At 43.0% G+C, this 21,257-nt stretch overlaps 2 protein-coding genes and 1 long non-coding RNA gene across 18 annotated transcripts in view; all 3 read right to left on the reverse strand.

Annotated features, from left to right (window-relative positions):
* The window catches only part of dpy (dumpy), a 136,839-nt gene that overhangs the window by 99,858 nt on the left and 15,724 nt on the right, over nucleotides 1–21,257 (reverse strand). For 11 of the 16 annotated variants that reach the window (NM_001273108.1, NM_001273112.1, NM_001273107.1 and 8 more), the window contains exon 1: nucleotides 14,194–14,644. The gene's annotated coding sequence lies outside the window, so the exon portion shown is untranslated. Of the gene's footprint in view, nucleotides 1–14,193; nucleotides 14,645–17,630; nucleotides 17,736–21,257 lie in introns of those variants that run through there. The other 5 variants (NM_001273110.1, NM_001273109.1, NM_001273111.1 and 2 more) reach the window with 2 other exon arrangements.
* Nucleotides 400–899, reverse strand: HP6 (Heterochromatin protein 6). Its single transcript, NM_134998.3, has one exon. The coding sequence runs from the start codon at nucleotides 782–784 to the stop codon at nucleotides 464–466; it is 321 nt and encodes a 106-aa protein (NP_608842.1). The 5' UTR covers nucleotides 785–899; the 3' UTR covers nucleotides 400–463.
* Nucleotides 4,931–5,649, reverse strand: lncRNA:CR43716 (long non-coding RNA:CR43716). The gene is made up of 2 exons (NR_073720.1): nucleotides 5,557–5,649; nucleotides 4,931–5,484 (listed from the first exon to the last, which is right to left on the reverse strand). It is a non-coding gene; the product is annotated as a long non-coding RNA:CR43716 (long non-coding RNA).

A 21,257-nucleotide genomic window follows, 5' to 3' on the forward strand; every position in this document is an offset into this window, starting at 1 on the left:
GAGTCTGATCCTGCGGCTTAACCTTCTTTTCTAATTGCAGGTTTTCCAACGCCCCGATGTGAAGGTCACTGACAGCATTAAGTGCACTGGAAAAAGTTTAATGAGGCAAGTGCACCATTTATGAACTGTTTTTTTTATGAACTTTCAAATACCCCTACAGACTTTTCGCTCGGTGTATACATACACGTATAATTTCGCGCCCGGCAGATAATGCCGCCGGCCTGTCTCCAACATCAAGCTGCGTCTAGGAGGCGGAGGGCGTGGCTGGGCCGAGCTAAACTCACTTATTCACCTGCCCGCATGCCAACAAAGTGCAGCATCAGCAACCAGTTCGCATGAAAATGCATAATCAATCACCAGCGACAACGGCGACCAGAAAATGAAGAAAAACTCGTGGCAGAAGAGTCAATACTCTTTATTGACATTGCACCGCAATGTCTTCGGTGCACAATAGTTTTATGGACTAGGCATTTCGTGATCGTTTCTTCCTGGGACTCGGAGTGGTCTCATACCCATTGTCCGACTCCAAGTCTTCTTCATCGCCCTCATCCGTGAACACAATACGCTCCTCGTAGAACGAGATGACCATTTGGGGGCACCGAACGTTGAGCACTTCGGCGGGCACCAGGCCGGCTTCGTCGCAACCCTTCCACTGCATCAAAAAGGTCAGCTTACCGGACCAGTTGCAGGCTCCTAAGATCCGCAACGGTTCGAGTCCAAGATCAAATCCATTTCGTTGCTTCACCGGAAGAGCAGTAGAGGACGTCAAAGTGGAGCTGGGCATCTTCCGTTTGGTTTTAGATATCGTGGGATTTATTTCAATGTAATCTATTTTTCTTTTTTCGACGCGCGTAGCCAATTGTCACGTTTTGTCAAGTGTTTACACACCGAGATATTATTTTTCAGTTTCGATAACTGTAGGTATCGACATGCTTTGGCAACCCTTTCGATGTGGCAGCCCTAAATGATTAATTTGAAAAGCGTTAGAGAAAATGGAAATAAAATTGTACACTCCCCTTGACTGGACATATTCTTTCAGATTTAGTTAGGGTATTGTGCATTCCAACGCCCATTGAGCGTATCATTGGTGCATCTTCATCTGACATTTCGCACGACTCGAATGTCAAGGCGCGATTGCCGGCGATACTACTTGCGATATTGGCCTCTTACGCGGCTCCACTTGTTAACTTGAATTCGTGTAAAGTGGCCGCTCATTAAAAACTCATAAATCAGGGCGGAAGGGAGGAGGGTTTTCGGTGGCACCGCCGCCAGTAATTGCCGTTGCTGGCCCAGTGTCAAAATAAAGGCAAAATAAAGGAACCCAACTCGTCGGCGGAAATGATCGGCCACCAGGTGATGGGGATGGTGGGAATGGGGCATATGGATACTACAGCTAGCTGCCAGTAATTTCCGCATATTGGAAGTCTCGTACTCTCAGATGGGCATGTGATTAATGATTAATCTGCTCGGTGCATCCGCCGCTATGACATTTAGCCAACGCCGCCTGAGAACCCGCTGCAGCAACAAAAAGAATCCGATTCGGAATCAGAAACAGAAACAGAAGTCGGTGGCGGGGTGGCCAGTTAAAGCCGAGGTCTCCGGTCGCCAGTTGGAGCCATTAAACGCCGCTGGAGCTGCTTGGGCGCACAATTTAAAGCAGCAACTAACGCAGTTAGACAACAAACCACTTTCAAGAGCTGGCTGGCAAACAGGGAAAACGGCTTTCAACTCGTTTCGCTGCCCGCTCAGATGCAGTTGCATACACTGAGGAAAGTGATGTATGAGTTCTTCAATTTAATCGATTTTTGTGTAAGAATATTTGGCTCGGTGTGTATGTATTCCAGAAAAATAATTAATTCCAAAAGTATTTAGAAACAACATAAACTTTTTCTACATTTTCCAAAAGCTTTTATATTTAAGAACATATATATTATTAGTTTTTCATAGGAAATAATTTTCCTTCTCAAAACATATTTTTTCAAGTGTACTGCCGTTAATGCTGCTGATGCCGTGGGTGCAGCCGTTGAATGTTGCATGCTGCTAGTACGTTCAACTTTTGCAGTTAACAGTTAGATTTTGAAATGGCCAGCAGCACTGGCATCGTCGTCGGCAATGGTATCGGTTCTCTGGGATTCCAGTTTTCTGGCCACAGCCTGAGAACCCGGCGATCAAGATGCGCGGCTCCACCACGACGGAAGGAAATTGCCGTCCAAGGCGAAGTCACAGCTCCGATCGCAGCATTGCGCACATCAAATAAATACTGGTACTTGGCAATTTTTGTGTTAAAACAAAATTAAAGCAATGCCAGCCGTGCTGCTCTGCGGTGTAACATTAACCCAAATACATAATTCCCATTCTCGCCTCATCGGCATCGGACAAGGATCGGCGCATTAATCATTGGACGGCAGGGGGACAGCTCTTGGGAAGCGGCAGCATATTTGGGTTTATGGGTGAGCCCCAGTATCCTAAGCAGGAAATCATTAGAGTGCGATCCAAGGAATCCGCAGGGGTTTGGCTCATGCATACATACTTATACGTATTTCTTGGGAATTTTTTTATAGATCTTGGCTCTGCCTGATGGTCGGTTTCTAAGCCATCAAGCGGAGATCATCGCGTGACTGGGCAACAAAAACCCATTATAAATTCCTCACATTTATGATGTGTCCTTCTGTCAGCGATGATAAAAGATCCTACCAATCTGTTCTAGTCTTGTGAAATAGTCGTGTTTTGGTGGAGATAAATATATATTGATCATGAGTGTAAATAAGCTTGCCAAGAGCTGTTGGAAACTATTTGTGCAACATATCCACTTCTAAGAAGGTAGGTTTTTCGCATGGGCATGTGAAAAATAAGAGCTTTAAACAAAATCTCCATCTTATCCCTTTATTTCGCAGATCTTCACCTCAATGGTACAATATATTGATATATATGCGACCAGGCGAGTGAGACATTACAAGCGATGTCCGAGAACAATGTATATATCTTGTCAGCAGGGATGCGGCTCGATCCGATTGACTTTAGCTGACTGTTGACAAGTTTCTGATAAGATTAATATGCCGCACGAGCTTAAAGGTTAAGCATGCAAATCAAGCGGTGGCGATGGCAGTGGTCCAGCTGGAAGCATTGACCGCTCAGAAGGACATGCCCGGCTGGCCAGGGAAAGGATGAGGAATTCTGGAGGAGCTGGAGCAGCAGGAGGCTAGATGGCTGGATGGTACGAGCTACTAAATCTCTTTATTGCCCAGTGGCAACACAATGGGGGAACTGAACTGGAGACGCCGACTTATTTGTAGTAGCTACAGCCACTACGCACCGTATGCCTGATGTATTGTTTTTATAAGGCTTATCCCCCCTTTTTTGTATTTATTTATTTTTCTTTTCTTTTTCAGTTTGGTCTAGTCCCCTTGTTTATGGTGTGCTGGTGTACTGTTTTGTTTATGCACATGCTCCCAATGAGATCAAGTCGATACGTTTCGATTTGTTAAGAGATGGCACCTAAGAGGAGGCCAAGTTGGTCCAGCTGGTCACTGGTGTCGCATTGACATAATTGAGACATTATCGATGGCCTCATTGGCGGACTCTATTTGCTGCCAAGGGGAGAAATGTCCAGCGATGATCGGCTGGAAATGTCAAGGTTACATTGCCGACCTTTGGCCGAGCACGAAACAATTTAAATGCAATTTTTGCTTAAATAAGAAATAAAATCTCCAGCTAGGCAAACATCTGCAGAGCTACAAAAAAAAAAAGAAGAAAGAAACAAATATTTGCTAATTTATCCTGTACGTGTCCTCCAACTAAGTGCACAGGTTTTGGGCCTTAAGCCGGCACGTTACCGCTCCGCTGACCCTCATCCTCATCCTCCTGCTCCTCGTCCTCATCCCCATGTTGGCCTTTAAGGTCTTCTGGTTGTCTTCTGGCTCTTTGGGCCGTGTTGATTGTTTGCGTTGGACGCTGGCTGTTAAAATGCCTTTGATCTTCTGATATTTCTTGGCCCTGGCCTGGACTCGCGGTGCCCAGAGAACCCAGAGAGCCCAGCGGACATGCCAAAATGACCAGTCCCCCATTCCCGACGACTTCCCGACGCACGGCGGGCGTATTTAACTTGACTTTGACTGGCTCCAACTGCAGCTCTAGGCCCTTTTCTGGTCTCTGCGGGCAACTTGTTAAAAAGAATGTCGACTCCGGGCGACGCATGTTTTCTTATTTTCCTCCCATTTTGTTCTTTTATTTCGCCAGACTGGAGAACTACTCTTTCGGCGGACTCTAAAAATTTCGCTTTCATTGCCAGCCATGACGGTGTTCTTTTCGTTTTTTTTCCCCCACATTTAACCCAGAAATTAGCCGCTAACCCAAAGATGTGGTGGCAACTCTTTAATGCACCTTCAATGCCTCAAATGTGAGGAGCTGGAGTAGGAGTAGGAGGATTGGCATATCCGAAGATCGGTGGAGGGACAGAGGTGTTAATTAGGCTTTTTATAGTCTACGAATCTCTGTGCCACATTATTGGCAAAGCAATCTTCGGGGAACCTCGCTAAACATAAATGTCAATATTTATTTACGCCTCTGCGGTCGCAATTTATTTCCAGTTTTTAATTGAAAAGGCTGGCCTCCGACGGGGATTCTGGATTGCGGCCACATTTTGCTGCACAATGTGTCTAAGCCGAGCCTCGTAAATGTCCGGATCGCCGTAAATTGTGGCCCACACTTTGGTGAATATCGGCTACAAAGTGCATATATATGCCAAGGACATGCCCTTTATTATGGGAGAAGAGGTGTGGAAACTGGTTATTCTATTACACCAAGTCAGAGTCAATATTTTGGCTTTCGCAAATGATTACCCATCCATTCCACTTACTTGTAAGTGTTTTTGCAAAGCGGTAATAAAATAAATCCATGAAAAGGTGAATGTAATTTAATCAGGTTTTATTTTGACATCTCAAAAATAATACCCTACCAATAAAGTCGATTCAGTAATTCCGTTCGAATTCGCTTACACTACCAATTGGATTACCAAGAAATTTGTTCATAATATAAAATTGCACAACGTGAGCAAAGCATTGCAGCTTTTGCTATGCCGAGCCTATTAAACAAATTGAATAAATGGCAGCCATAAAAGTTCAGATAATCTGTAATATATTTTTCCCATTTCCAATTACAGTGCCTGCTGCACTGATTCCAAACTGACACACTTTCTTGGAGTGTACAGCGTAGCGACCACGGCCCACATGTGCCCGTTTTTTTTTTTGTGGATTTTTGTTAGTTTTTGTGTGTTTTCGTGGCATGCAGTCCTGACCTCCAATCGACGGAGCCCGTGGCGCCTTTGATGGCTTTCCAAAGTGCACACTTTTCGCCTACGCCGGGTGAAAGAGTCTGGCCGAGATGAAGCAGGAGTTGGGCTGGCCAGACCATAAATGGACACACACGATCTGTGGAGTGCAGTACAGACTGCTGCAGTCGAAAAACCCCATGTGGCCATAAATGGAGCTGGCCATTAGAAAGGTAAATTGCAGTCGATTTAATTCAATGCATAAAAGCCAGTCAGTCAACTCTAATTACCGGTGGTGGTGACCTTTCGGACGCTTCGATGATTTGGCTTGGACACCCTCGGCTCGCCGGTTCTTGAGGTTACATAATGACTATGAAGAACCGTGTATGGGATACGCCGGCAAGCAATCAATCATATAAGGGCAGTGCCTAACGGAAATACCCAGAAATAATGTAAATTCAAGAATCTGAATAATCGGGGAAGGTGACTGGTTCTTCGTTAGTTTAGTTTTCGGAGTCAGCACTCCAAGTTCGGCTTCTTACCATTCTAATTTATATGATTTTTACGTAGCTATCCGGCGGAAGTAAACCTCGGCCGGTGTTGCCGACTTGCCACTTCGACTGCTTCTGCCACTGCCACTTCTTGGCCATGTTTATTTGTGTTGTAAATTGCGAATGCGCCCCACAGCAACAACAAATGAGGGGAAAACATAACGCGCAGTCGCGCACTTCAATAAACAACAGGAGGAACACCACAACAGCCACAACAACTATATATACTTGGGCATTAGTTGCCTCTGGCATTGCGTACGTGCCCGGACCCGGCGTCGCCATTTTCATGCACCGCGAAAAAATATTCATATTCAATGGGATAAACCCAACAAATCTGCATAATTCCATATAAAACCATACCAACAACTTCCGCTGTAGGTTTATAAAAAATTGATATATAAAAAGTCTAGGCAAGCTGTATATCTTTATCAAGGCCACAAAGTTTCTTTCTGTGCAGCCATCGCCAACGAATGTGGATGGTTTCTTTGGGCTTACCACTGACAAAGACGACAACCACGCATCGTAAAAAGAGTTTTATGCAATTGCCGCTTTGGTTTTGGCCCGAATGCGTTGTGGTTGTGTTTGCCTATTGTATAATAGCCCCATGTGTGTGCGTGTGCGGTATGTGCTCTGCATAATTTTATGATTCGTCCGACAGTTCCTGCAACGCGGGCCAACTCGAAAAGCCATGTCCATTGGCGATTTCCACTTGAGGCTTCTTTTTTTTTTATTTTTTTCCTTCGGAGGACGCGTGGGCGATGGAGTGCATGTGGATTTGATGCATTGATTGAATTTAACGCTGCACAATTTGGACCCAACGCTCTTGGCCAAAAGGGCCAAAGTCGAGCCACAATGGCCCAGCGTGAGTCAGGCGGAGATGTGCGACTATGTGACTGGAATCGCAATCGGAATGCCGCGACGGATGAGCCGCGGATAGTGGTTGGTGGATAGTCGATGGTCGTTGGTAATTGTAAATGGCCGGACAGGTCGGTAGCTGCCATTCAGTGTTGCCAATTTAGCCAAATTTGGCATGTGACTAGGTTTTTTTTTTAAAAGAGCGTCTCGTAACTGCTAGTTTATCCGACTCTTGCGGAAGATTCGATGGATTTATTCAGCTAAAAATGGTCGAAAATCTTTTAATAATAAAGTGGGACGAGAGCAAGATCTGTCGGGGAAAAAAGTTAGGAAATAGTGTCATCACGCTATCATCAACTCTATAGATTCGAGACAGCATTTTCTTATTCTTCCGTTTCCATTTCAACCTTTTTTCTTCGAGAAATTGTGGTTTCTTTCCAGTCATTACGAATGAATTTGCAGAACTGCGGTGTATTATCCCATAATATATTTCCACCCCACAAGTTAAGGCTACTTTGTATATCCCCACTTCATCTTGATTTATTTAGTTGGCTTTAATTTATGACTCGACTTCAAAGAGATATTTCCAACTAATCCTGGTCGCAGCATTCCTGTTTAAATTATCGCCGCCTGTACTTCTGATCCAGTGGCTGGTTACAAGGAGGGAACCTTGAAGCATCCCAACTACAAGCGATTTAAATATACGAAAATAACTAAATCTAGACATAAAAAGCGACAACAGTGCCGCAAACAAGAAGTCTTGTAAAAATGCAAATCAATAAGCAAAGGTCCAGTTTGCCTGCCTGCAATAAAATAAATGTAAAAAGCCAGCCATTAAAAATGTCCACAAGGAACGTCCAATACACTACCATACCCAGTACCTTTTGAGTTGGCCAGTTTTTGTCTTTTGTCGCATCTGGCAGACGCCGAAGCTGCGGTTGCAATTTGGTTTAGTACCTAGGTGTTAATTATCGCTAAAAGTCAATGGCGGGCAATCGGCAAAATCTGCACAGGGGCATCGCATCGTGCTTTGCATCTGCCCCTGGAGAATACTTAGAGCTGGAGTTGAAGTTGGAGCTAGTGCTGGGATTGGGGTTTCGAGTGGAGCAGCAGGTTGCACTCGGACAGCTGTACAAGTGGCCACGATAATTAATATGAAAATATGTGAGGATGGCGCAGGACAACTCCACTCTGCTGCGCAGAAATGTTTGCTGCTATTTTTAGCAGGCCATTTTTAATGAGCCCTGTCCAAAGTCGTGCTCATGCTGCAGGGGGAGTCCGAGAAGACGAAAGAATCTGTGGGGCCACCCGGGTGTCCTAATTATGCGCTCATTTCTCTTCGCTTTTATGAATTATTAAAATCAGCATTGCCGGCATTAATTGCTTTATAATAGAGATGGCGGCGATCATGGCCCAAAAGAGCGTCCCGCTGCTCGATTTCCGTTGCTGTTTCGAGACTTTTTGCCGTACTCATATTTCTATAATTTATTGTAATGCACTTGGGGCGTGTTTCATTTCTCGCTTTAAAATGGCATAAATTTTTAAGCCGTGCCCCGGCCCATTCTGCGTCTGCGGCTATTTAACAATTTATTGTCTGTATACATATAGCCGCATTTATACTATATATATATATATATATATATTTCTTCCTTTTATTTTCATTTTTTCTGTAGTTGCATTTTGTCTGAAGTCGACAGCGGCCACGACCACCTTGATGTTCATGTCCCGAACCGACAACAACGACGATGACTCCAACGACTGGGGGCCAATTTACTTTAGTTTTCATTCATGTATGTCGGAGTGGTGGAGAGGAAAATAAGAGAAAAAATCGCTGGAAAAAAACTGTAAGCTGCGTTCATTACACGTTGTTATTTGTTGTCTGCGGTACATTATTGCTCTTGTTCGCTGTTTTGCTCACCAATTAGCTGCAGTCGGCCAAACGAAAGACTGCGACCACGAACTTGACTCGACTGCTGTTCGTTCTGTTCTGAGTGAGCAAGATTACAGGCGACGAGGGCTTTTGTCACGTACTTTCCACGGTCCTAATCCACTTCTATTGCCTGAAACTTGGATCTTGGCACCGGCAACTCGAAGAAGTCAAAGAACTACCTCGATTTTCTTGCTGACGCACCACCATCACCAACATCATGCTCATCCTCATGACGATTATGACCGGCAAGAGGGGCTCACATCAATCAAATGCCTCATTGTACACGGCTCCCATCTTATCTTTTTTTTTTTTTAACCAAGGGCCGCCACTTGAACTTGACATTTGGTGTAAGTGACCATTAAGGAAGTGCCTTGGGATGGTCCGAGTCGGAACAACTTGGAGCCAAGCCTGTGGCAATTAGCCGGGAATATCAATCAACGCACCATTTGAGTGTGAAAACAGCTCAGCTTTTAATTACAAAAGCTCTTTGTGTGTGGGACTCAGAAGTCGACGCAGTTGAAGGCCTCCCATGTCCCCGCCCACGGTCATTTCAAAACGCCTCTGCGCGATGTTTGTTGCCAACTGGTAACTGGCATTTGTTAGAACCGCATGCAAACCGGGTCTGTTTTGCCAGTCTTAGCTTGGATCATGGGTAATAAGCCAATTGGCGTCGGCCAGGCCACACTACATTTTAATCAAGCCAACTGAGTTGTAAAGCCCACGCACCATCAAAGCCAAATATGTTCCTCGTCGGCGTTGAGAGACTCGCACCACAACCAAAGTGTCGCCAGCTGTCGACCTTCGAGGCGTTGTTGAGTTGAGTCATGGCATATACTTTTGGCCATAACCGACAACTCGGTGGATGGCAAATTGATGGTGAAATTGTGTAGAGAAGTTGGGAGTGCTAATATATCCGGGATGCAAAGCTCACTTAAAGCCAAAATGTGTTCAGATTCATGTATGAACTAGTACACAGTTTTTAGGGATTAACCACTTCTACGCTTCAATATTCTGAGAACCAATGAAAGATAATCATCTTATTGAGATGCTTAAGGTCTCAACAAGCTGGTAAATAGCATTACATGGGTGATTAGATCAGAGTATTTCTTCCTCAATCTGATCATCACCTGGGTGCCATCAAAGTGTCCACACTTGGTTAAAGCTTCCTTTGCGCACCGACAATCATCCAGCCTCCTCGTTCCGGAGACGAATCAAATACCGATAGTTACGCCCCTTTTAGCTGGCGAGAACAGACTGTCAAGCCAAATTAGTAGTGGCTACTGTTGGTCATATCATATCATTTACCTGGGAGCACTGGTCACATACATATACCGACTACCAAGACCCCTCGCCAATTCGATTAGGCCGCGCAAATGTAATTTAATAATTGCGGTTACCCATGTTGATTAGCATGTGCGGTTTTAGCAATTTACGACCAGTGGCGATCCGCAGGATATGAGCTGGCACTATGACAATGACAGGATGCATCAATGCATCAATGTGCGGCACAGAGCCAGCGCTCCTCACATGGTGGCGACAGGGAAATGTTTATAGCTTTGTGCTCGCCTGCGGTGGCAACATCAAATGCAGCGGTAATTGAATTTTAAATTGTGGTGGTTGTGTGCATGCTCTACGTGCTGCTCCTGTTGGCCAGATTAATTTAAATGAAGTTATTAGCCAGCTAGATAGCTCACTGACAGGGCGCAGAAAGGCAGCAAAAGACAAAAGACCATGTAGCTCCCACTCCTGCTGACTTCAAGTGCCCTGATATGGGGATACACTATATGTACCAGTGGAGCTGCCAGGCTCCAACGGGTTTTCCGATTTAACTGCTCTTGCGGGCTGCATTTGAAAGTTAAATTACGGTAGCGATATCGGAGCAGACATTCCGTTAATTGGCCGCACAACTTGGGATCGAGCTGATGGCTTGGTTTTGCATACAGGCCTTTAGCATACTCTACTTGCCTGTGGGGCCTGGAAAAGAATGAAAGAATGGGCATGCTTCTCCAGAACTCCATTCGGCATTTATTGGGACTTTCTAAAATGATGATGTAAAAAAAATCCTTAATGGCTTAATAAAGCTGTATCCTAAAATTTGTAAACCTTGCCAAGAACAGTGCCCTCCCAAACCTCAGATCAGCAATTGTTATGGCTGGTTTATGTGTTTCCTAGTCACTTAATTCATCTAACTTGGCTTTTCCTACTCGGCGGTTAGGCGAACGAAACCTGAACTAGATTTTGTAAACCGTGAAGCTCACAACTCAACCCATTTTCCTGCTGTTTTTGGAGAGTGTAATAAAACTTCGTTGCGCCCCAGCAAGCTCGCCTTCTTGATGCCAGTTTTGCAATTTTTTTTTTTTTTTTGGCTAAGACTGCTTTACAGTTGCGGCAGAAATTGTTGCAAATTGCAGTTTAAAAAGTTTCCGTGTTGGTTTTTTTTCCGGCGTCGGAGTCTGCAACTAATATGAGTCATAAATTTAAAGGCTTAACTCGAGGCTAAGGCGAGTGCAACTGCAACCGAACCTGGAGCTGTGCCGCTGACAGGGACTTTTAAAATGAAATAAATAAACGGCATTACGGCTAGTTATATGCAGCGATCAGGGTCTTGAGCGGCATAAACCACGACGACAAATAAAAAAATAAAAAAACAACTGTGCCACAGAGTGTTGGCGTGGAAGCTGAAAGTTGAACTGAATGTGAACTTAACTGGGCTGGGCCCAAGTCGTCCGGTTACTTTTGCATTTGCCGCACGGTCTCTTTATTCTGCACGAGACGAAGCCATTTTATTGATACAGATACAGCAAATTCGGGTCCACCAAAAACGGAAAAAAAAAAAATAACACTAAAGTCTGGCCGGGTTTTTTTTGGCAACCCGCAGCATGACATCATTTTGAGTTACTGCGAATCGGAGTTCGAACCGCTCTTTCAGCTGCAGCAGCCCTGCAGCCACAAAAAAACACAAAAACTGGTCGCTGTTTTACTTTCGCTTTATTCCTCGAAGTATTTCTTATTTCCTTTCGGCCTGTGTTTTCAGTTATTTTTTTTTTTTTGGGCAAAGATGCTTCATTATTTTTTGGGTCATCTTGAAGAAGTACGTTCGTATATGGCAATGAAAATGAAACCGAGTTCTGGTGAAAGTGGGCTGCTCATCAGCGAATGGAAATCGAAAACGCATAACAAGTGCATGGCTTTCGAGATCCGTGGACCACATGGTCGGGCCTTGGCGGATCGATTGTGTCATGGAGCGTGGGTCGTTCGCCTACGAGGCCTTCTCAAAAAAGCCTCTACTGGCCGAAACTAATGATGTTAGACGACGGGCACAGGTTGGCACTGAGGCACAGACTGCTCCGCTTTGGTCTCGGTTTCGTCTTCATCTGTTCATCTTAATATCGATTTGTATGCGTTGCCCACACACTGTAGATCTTTTGGGATTTTTGCGGCAGTTAGAAGAGATCAATGCAAAAAGTTTCGCGAGCGCGAAATTAATTAGAATTTTGTGGCTTTGAATGGCAGCTCCGCCGTTGGTGGCTGGGAAAAGACCTTGAGCGGCGGTTCAACAGACTGTGTGGGGGGCTGCAAACTAGTTGAGGCAACTGAGTCACAATCTTGAAGCTCCAAAAGAGCATCCAAATCGCGACCAGTCTTTGCCCATTTGCCCATAATAAATCTGTCTGCAGGCTGATGGCACTGAAGACGCACAGCATGACTTACGAATTACCCGTCAAATCTATAAAATCAATCTACCGATTTCGCCAGTTGCTTTGGCGTTCGACGAAAGTAGCTAAATCTCTTTCCCACGAGTTTCTCTGGTCATTAGGCAATAATAAAACTGGAGTTTTATTTGCATTCAATAAAGGTTTCATTAGCTGACGTTGCGTTTGTGTCTGCAGTCTTTTGTTTTTGCCAAGCAATTTATCAGTGCCAGGTTAAAAAAAAAATAGCAATGGATCGAAACAAGTTTGTTTCCTAAGTCTTTTGATTCAGTTGTAGAAATTTTGGCAAACTTCGGTATTTAACTTGAAGTTTTCAAAAATTATAAATAATATCCAGTGCGTGACTCAAGTCTTTTTATCTACCAAATGTACCTTGGAAAACACCATTTTTTTTTTGCCTTAAGTCTTTAGATTTGGCTCATGAATTTTGCAATAAATATATCTGAAATTTCTCTTGTGCAGAATGTGAAAGACATGTCGCTTTGCACTTACGCCATTTATCTCGGCAGAAGAATCGCAAAGCAGAGCATTCACTTTGGGTCCCTTGGCTCATTTAATTGCGGCAATTTCTTTCGCCCACGCAGAGTGAGTCAAGCGCTTTGGCTCATAATTTATAGGCATTATTATTGTAATTTCTCCCGGCAGACAAACGCAGCAGCTCGCACGCAAAACAATAATACATAAAGTGAAAGTTTTGCACCTTTTGCCGCGCAGACAACAAATAAGCGGCGAACGCATCGGCATAAGCAGCTGAACAAAACAAAAATAGTCAGTCAGTCGGTCGGTGAGATGGGATAAGATGAGCCACGAACCAACCGTTGGGGAAAAACAACTTCAACCAAAGTACCAAAACCCACGACGAGCAGAAAAACAATGGCTTACAAATGACTGCCAGCTAGTTCAAACCGAAACTGGCTGACAAATGAGATGGCGCCGGTAGCTTCACTTGTGTCTTGCTTTTGACCAAAAATGCTGCAGCCAGAGATCTTCCATCTCCATCTTCATCAACGAACCCACAAATTTCGCCAAATCCGCCTGCGAAATCTCCGAAAATATCAAACAATCACCGAAAGATATTTTTTGACCTCATCTTTGTTTTGGAACACTTGTGATTGCTTGACAAACTCTTTCTTCGCGCCTAGTAAAAAGTGTGTCAAGCGGGTATTTGAAGCAATTATTTGTCATATTTTCTATTTGCGTTTCGGTTTCGTTACATCCGAAATGAGATGCAGAGAAAATAAACAGCATTAGCGAAGAGGCCCTGACCAAAGAGTCAGTGACAAGGCGTCTTTGGACCCGTTTCCATCTGCGTACTCATCATCTTCGCCTTCCAACTCATCAAATCTCACAATGACTTTGGTCTGAGATTTTTGCACCAACGAAAGTGAACGTTTCATTGTGTCGGCGCTGTTTGTTATTATTATTATTATTTCTTTGCCACACTAACATTTGGTATTTTTAAGCTTATGTCTGCACTTGGGTGGAAAAAAACGGAAATTTGTCATGTAGATTTTGTGTGCCAACTGTTTTTATGCTCGCTGATTTCAGACCATTTAAAATTAGATTTAATGGATCTTTTATTTTGTTTGCGACATTAATGGAAGAAAGGCTAACTTATAAATCATATCTAAGAGCCATGAAAAAGCACTTCAAGTAATAAGAAGAAATTTGATATATGTTTTCAAATGTATGTATTTTAGTTGGCTCTTTTTAAAGGTTATAAATTTTATTATGTTTTTTGTCTCTTTGCCATTTACCATAAAACTTTAGCTGTTTTAACCACTGCTCGAAAATCCATTAAATTTCTTTTATAATATATATTTTTTTAAATACCACTTAAGATTTGCACTTAGTAGAAGTGAAAAAAAATGTGCTCACCATTTTATTCATCAACTTTCGGCCAAAATCAGTTCATACTGCCAACAGCTGCCAACGAAGATCGACGCCAGCAAAAAAGCCTTGTTTCTTACTTGGCTGCTGCCAAAGCAGCTGCCAAAAGCGATTTGCCGTCAAAAGCGCAGAAAGACACACACACACACACTGCGCGACGACTTTGGCAGACTCACAGACACTTGAATATTTGTATTAAAACGTATTGTTGTACTTAACAATATTAAACGCTTTTCTTATGAACACTTTGGATTGCTTTGCGCGCGTTTGGTTTTTCGGAATTTTCACAGGGTAAAATAGCTGAAAAATGCCCGGCAACTTTCACTGCAATTAGGCGATAGATGTTAGATTCCCCGCCTATTCAAATAAGGCAACGATCTCCGCTCGGATGATCTATCCGGACTGCTGGAGCCAAACTTAACACTTAACACACTGTCCAGAGAGAAGCCCACTTGGCAGAGAACCGCACCGCACGCGCGCTGAAAACGAACTGAATGTGCGAAGCTTGAGCCGCCGATCGCGAGCCCCACTGGTTACCTGTATTGCCAAGAGTTACCTGGCTCTAAACCCGAGAGAGTGTGTGCATGAGCCCGGATTTTGGTGTGAGTGCGGCTGGCTGTTAGGCAACTTTGCTGCCCACACTTTGCTCGGCAAAAGTCGCCGCTCTGCTGGTCCATTTTTGGCCTGGACCGCTCAGCAAAAATTTTTTTCTCTTCATTTTGTTGTTGTTATTTTGTTATAACCAAGACGCCTTTGCAGAAATGTGAAAAAGAAAAAAATCTAGAGGTATAACCTATACGATATGTGGCTTCCAAGTTGCCAGTTGTGCTTTGACTTTTGATTGACGTAATTTCTGCGCTTGATATTCACTTGAATTTCTTGTATTTCCACATTTAACTGTTTTGGTGTCGGTCGCACATTACACGCCCACCACACCCGCACTCATACACGCACACACACCGCCCATGTGGGCGTCTCATTTCTGGAAAACATTTAAATTTATTTCATACGTTTTGTTTCATCAGGAGTTTCGTGAACTTTCGCTCGCCACGGAACTGAATGGAATATGTGGGAGTGCTGAACCGACCCTATATAGGCTATATAGTGCTTGACTCACTCGATTTGCTTGGCTGGCTTGCTTATGCTAATTAACCAGCTTAAACTTTGGTATTCAAGCGTTTCCCCCGAAACGAAAGACTTAAGCAACGAACTCGTCCCAAATTGCTGAAAAACTTTTGTGGCTCACAGCCGACCTTGTGTTATACCTTCGAAGTGAGGTCCTTATCGTCAAGGCATCTTTATTGCAATGAAGTAATTTCCGCATGTAATGGGGAGATCGAAAAAAGTTCTTGCATCTTACGGTAACCGTGTTTTTTTTTGTTTTACCAACATTACCTTTTGGTAACGCCCTGCTTGCACATTAATTTCTACGCCCCGCAATTATTTCATGCTGCAAATGGAGTATGAAGAAACATAAACGAAAAACGTGTCCCACATACTAAGATAGGTTAAAGCATAAAAAGCGAGCCACTAAAAACAATAAAAATTAACAAGCATAATTAAAAATGCACACGTTGGGAATGGCAACGGAAAAAACTCAAAAAAGGATGAGATCTGTGGACCGCTGAGACCGAATCTTTTCGCCTTAAGCTACAAGTTGCGGGCGTTTTAATTTCTGAAAATACACGAACCGAAGATTGAAGTGCACTAAAAACTTTATGATGAAACGTAAATTTTTGGCAAAAACGAAAGCCGTAATATCTTTATGAACATAAACCCTTAAAATATCATGGTAACGTGGGTCCCAAAAGTATTTAATGTTATATAGGGAATAACTCAAGGTTTGGTGCGTAAATAAAATCTTTAAAATCAAAATCTAATAATTCATTACATCTGAGAAATTGCAATTAATAATACCACATTTTATTTGTAAGTACAATGTAAGTGATATGTACTAAGTCAACGTTAAACAACCTAAACAGCTAATAGGAAAACTGATGGGTTTCACCTAAGTGTTTGGTATGTTAATTATACCCGTTTGAAGACGAGTAAAGTTCCCTGTTAAAACAGGCACTTTATGGTAGCCACTTAAGTGAAGGAAAATTTCGAGTGCAACTCTAAAGTGCATTTTGTTACCTATTTTCGCAGCCTAAGCAAACTTCATGTTCAAGTTGGGTTACCCGTTCAAGAGGCGTGCATTCCTGAATTGCTAAAACAAGCAATACCGCAACAGCTGCAACAAGTGCGGCTAATTTGATGCAGCAAAGGCAGCAGTGCAACGGCAGCGGAGAAAAACCCACACGCGTCGTCGTCTACACTTGGCATATTTAACACATTTAATGAAAAACCAACAAAACATCAGTATTTATGATGCAGCCGTTCGATCTAGGGCCAGCTCTCCAGGCGCCAGGAGGCCCTGTCCGCCGGCAGGTTGTGGCTTTATTAAGTTGCTGTTGTTGTCTGTTTTTATTAATAAGTCATATTTTTATATGGTTCAGCCGAGGAGCAACAGAAGCAGCAACTTGATAATTTATGTTGTTTGCGAAGCTCCGAGCGGGATGACAAAAGTTGCAGATGAAGCTGTTGGACCAAGGGCAACTGAAGCCAGGGGCTCCCACATTCATACGTGGGCTTATTCATAAGTCACTCACTCACTCGCTCGCTAGGCCATTCATTCATTCATAAACTTTAAGAAAAAAAGCTCGTGGAGCGAAGCTCATTTTGTGATTAATTAAATGCAACTTGGCTGGCTTGTTGTTTCGATTATTATTATGGTTGCTTTTGAAAAAGTGTGCCACTGCAAGAGACATGCAACAGGTTGCAGTGATGTAAGTGTTTATGACCATTTTTAAGTTTTTTTATTGCTCTACCAACAAGTATTCTGATTTTCGTTGAGTTTACCTATTTGGTTAGCAGCGGGCGAAAGTTTGTTGCCTAAGTCTTTCGTTGTGATGCACTTTGCACCTGACCAACAGGTGCGCCAGAAAACAATTCAGACGTGGCCGATTGGCCGCGTGATATCCCCTAAAACTGTGTCAAATCACTAAATTCACTAAATTATTTGCTCATTTGTGCGAAAATGTGCAAAAATATAATTGCAGGAAAATGACGATGAAAAACGATGGAAAAAATTCGCAAACGCCGTAAATAGTTCAAGCATTACGTAATCGCTTAAACATCTCATTTTTGCTTCAGTTTTCGTGATGAAAAAATGAAAAAGTTGCATGGCGTCAACGAATTAAGCAAATAGCGATAGAAATTGCTGTTAATTTCAATGCGAGTTTTATTTATTTTTGCACTTTTTGCCGGCACAGTTTTCACCCAGCGCCCACACACAGCTGTTCAAACGCCGGAGCATTGCACAAATATAATCTGGAATGGCGGGGAGATCTGTATTTGGAGGGGATTACGGGAGGATCGCGCACCTTAGCCACAAACGAAACGCAACCGATCGGCGGATAAAACTATTGAGCGAAGTGCACACAACGCGGTGCGCCGGCTGACTGAATGTGAGAGGATAAACCCATGCATTTGTTGGCCAAGTTAGTTGGCAAACAGCTGACGGACTGGCTCTCTCTCTAACGACCAAAACTAGTTTCGTTTAATTGTGGCCCGGTCTGGCATTTGAAAATCAGTTTGGACGTATAACAGTTGGCCAGCGTAACTGTGCTACCCGCTGAGAAACTGAGTAAAACTGAGAGAATCTGAGAGATTTACAGAGAAGTATGGACAATCCCAAAACGAGAGAATCCCAGCGGGCTGGCATCGTCTAATTTGTTATTGTTATTGTATTTGTCAAGTCAACTGATAAATTGACTTGATATTGAAAATAAATTAATTATATCTCCGAAAAATGGAACAACTCGATGTTGGCTTTCGTGGGATTAGGTAATCACCGAAGCTGGCAGAAAATGCATGCGGATCTGTACTTGTAAAAAATATGTATAAAATTATAGTACTTGAATAATAAAAAATGAGGTTACAGCATGCGTCATGGGAGATTTTCATAACAAAATATAGATATGAATATTTTTTATTCATATAGATAACCCGATTTAACTTGTTTTTTTGTATATATTTTTTTCTACAATGACTCACACATTCATTCTGAGCGCAAGACAAATTGTTGCAAATTGAAATCAAGTTATCTAATTGATTTCAACAATATTTCAACTTGGACGTGCTATGCAATTTTTCAGATTTTTTTCTATTCTTCCTCAGTTAAAAAGAAGATCATTAACTCTGAGCTGCCTTATAAATGGAGGCAAATTCTTATCATAGGAGATATTAAAGAAGTAGGCCACTTGTGGTTATCTGACAGAGGGAAGTAATTAATGATGCACTTGATGTTGAAGCCAAATTCACCAGATATATCTGCTTGGGTCTATGATTTCTTTTCCCATTATTATAAATGATCAAGAAAAAAGTCAAATGATCTTTTCATAGGAAGCGGATAAGTTTAAAGGTAACTTATTTAATAAAATGAAACAATGAATCACCAACAAATTTATTTGCAAAACCCGTTTTATATGCCCCCTAACTTTTGAATTAGTTATTCGTGCAGCTTTTTTACTTCTGCTGTCTTTTACTAACAATAATTTCAAATGTTTATAGCGCATTCGCCTGCAAAATATAAAATGTGCAGTAAATACGTTTCACTCAATTTAAGTGACTGCTCACGTTTTATATTTTGTCCAAGATCATTTTGAAGATATACGAGTCTTATTTAGAGTTTACTTTTGACCAGTTCCAAAGTCACGTTGCGCCCATAGACGCCACGTACGCAGTAACAGTCGCGAAGTCAGTCACAGTCACATTTTAATGTTTATGTTATTTGCTGGCTTGTTTACTTATGTTTTTGCACTGCTAAAATTATTGTTGCAGCCGCCTTGTAAGCGGCTTTACTCAAATTTCGGGAGCAAAAAGTTGTGTTTTGTGGCCAGGGGGGAGATTCACAAAAGTTCAAGCAATTGGCCGGGCCAAGGTGCCCATACGTAAACCTTTATTTGCACCATTCAGCTGGAAATATGATTTATGCTGTCCCTGTGTTGCATAAGTTGCACACGTCAAGAGCGATGACGTTATGCGAAGCGCGTGCTGAGTCGGCTGACCCAAAAAGCAGAAAGCCACTACGGTAGTTTGACGCCAACGCGGCCGAGGCGACATTTGGCCTAAATAGAATGCAAAATACGAAACGCAAAAGCTGAAACTGCAACATAGAGCTATAGTCTGGTAGATAGTAGAATGATATATACTCTATTTGTCAGACATATGAAGGAAAGGAAATCCTAAATACCCACATTGTTTGGCCTAAATATGCTTGCACATAATATATATCTTATAAATTTTAATGTAAACGATAATAAAATATATTTTCCATTGACTACCTTTTTCCTGAGTCTAGCCAATTTTTTAAATATATGCCCTAGTTGATGGCACCACCTGCAGTTAGGGTGGACCAACTGCCGAGAGCAGCGAGCGTAAACAAGTTGGCGGCTGACAGCGCAGTTAGACATTAGATGGCTAAGTGATGAGCCTGTTGAGCGCGTTGCTTGCCAGCTTTTGCAAATTGGCTGGGTTCGGTTGGGGCCGAAAAGATCGCCGCCAGGCGGAGTACCGTTGGTTGCCACACCAACCTACATAGCGCATGGCACTAAGCACCGAGCACATAGCACATAGAACATGCCACCGCTCCAAAGACGCGGAATGCAATTGCAACTGCAACAGCGACTGATGATGTTGCCGTCTATGAGATAATTGAAAAATGCGTAAGTCGGACCCTGATGTCAACCGGACGAAAGGGGTTGAGAGGGTCACGCCGCTGTGCCAGAACTCTTTGCATTTTCCACTGATTTTTCCCGCACGCACCTTCTTCTGTGTTAGGTTAGCCAAGAGAATCAAGGAAAAACTGGTTTCGCGTGTTGTCTACGAGTATTTTCCTGTCGCCGCTTTTCCCCCTTCGTTGTTTGTTGTTTGCGCTCAATTTCGTTACGTACGGAAAGCAAAAGGCATGGCAAGAAGATACTAGAAGAAGTATCTACGAGCTGGATGTTGTGGTGTTTTGGCCATTAGAGGGGATACACTCGCACAGACACACACACACACACACGCGCAGGGAATGCTAGCGGTTATGGAAATTCCTTTGAAGTACGCACACACCGATACACATACATAAAATCATGGCCAACAAAGGATGTGAGGAAGCATTGAGGGAAAAGAGGCCCAACAATGAGGATCTCCCGTAGTGTTGTTGCTTTTGGCACTTGGCTATGGCCATGGAAAATTGGCCGTTTTGCTGGCATAGATACAACACTTGCTCCTCGGGGTATCATCAACCTCATCATTGGGATCGGGATCGGGATCGGGATTCGGTATTCGGGATCGTGTTTGTCTGGTAGCAACTTAAGGCATGACATTGCCGGTTTTTCCACAGTCCCCCGCTACATTCACTTCTTGCCAATAGAAATTCGGTTAGAATTTGTTTGTTTCCCAGTTGAAAAATGCCTAATCAGCATTTTATTGTTACGAGCATAGTGCCTGTGCTACTGATGGGCGACTCTAACAAGCGGAGAGTGAGAAAAAGTAGCGTGACTTTCGATGGAAGTGCCTGCATAATTAGAATATAAATGCCCACTTTGTTGTGGGATCTTCGGGAATGCACGGCAGTGATTATGTGGATCATGTAATTACCAGTTAAAGACGGCGCATTTCCTTATGGCCAAAACAATGCAAAGACTTGGCCAACAAACTTGTGAAATGAGAGTTTTATGTGAAAAGTTTGTGTGGGGCTATAAAACGGTTTGTTAATCAAAGAGTAAATACATATGGGTCGCCTTCCAACTTCGCAAACATAAAACCCATCAGCACTCAAGGTATTGGCTTAGTAAAAGAATAACCTCCACTTCCGATGTAATAGTCTTAAATTGCTGAAATGACTTGATGCAAAACCGCTCTTAGAACAGTTAAAGAACAAAAGACTTAGGCAACGAACTCGAATAAATTTACAGACGACTGCACAATTATCAGAAAGAGACGGCGACAGCGTTCAGCAT

The sequence above is a fragment of the Drosophila melanogaster genome, chromosome 2L, assembly GCF_000001215.4.
Source record: "Drosophila melanogaster chromosome 2L".
In the NCBI taxonomy this organism is placed as follows: domain Eukaryota; kingdom Metazoa; phylum Arthropoda; class Insecta; order Diptera; family Drosophilidae; genus Drosophila; species Drosophila melanogaster.

Excerpts from the sequence above, each read along its gene's own strand:
- HP6 (NM_134998.3), bottom strand. The coding sequence starts at position 784 with ATGCCCAGCTCCACTTTGACGTCCTCTACTGCTCTTCCGGTGAAGCAA.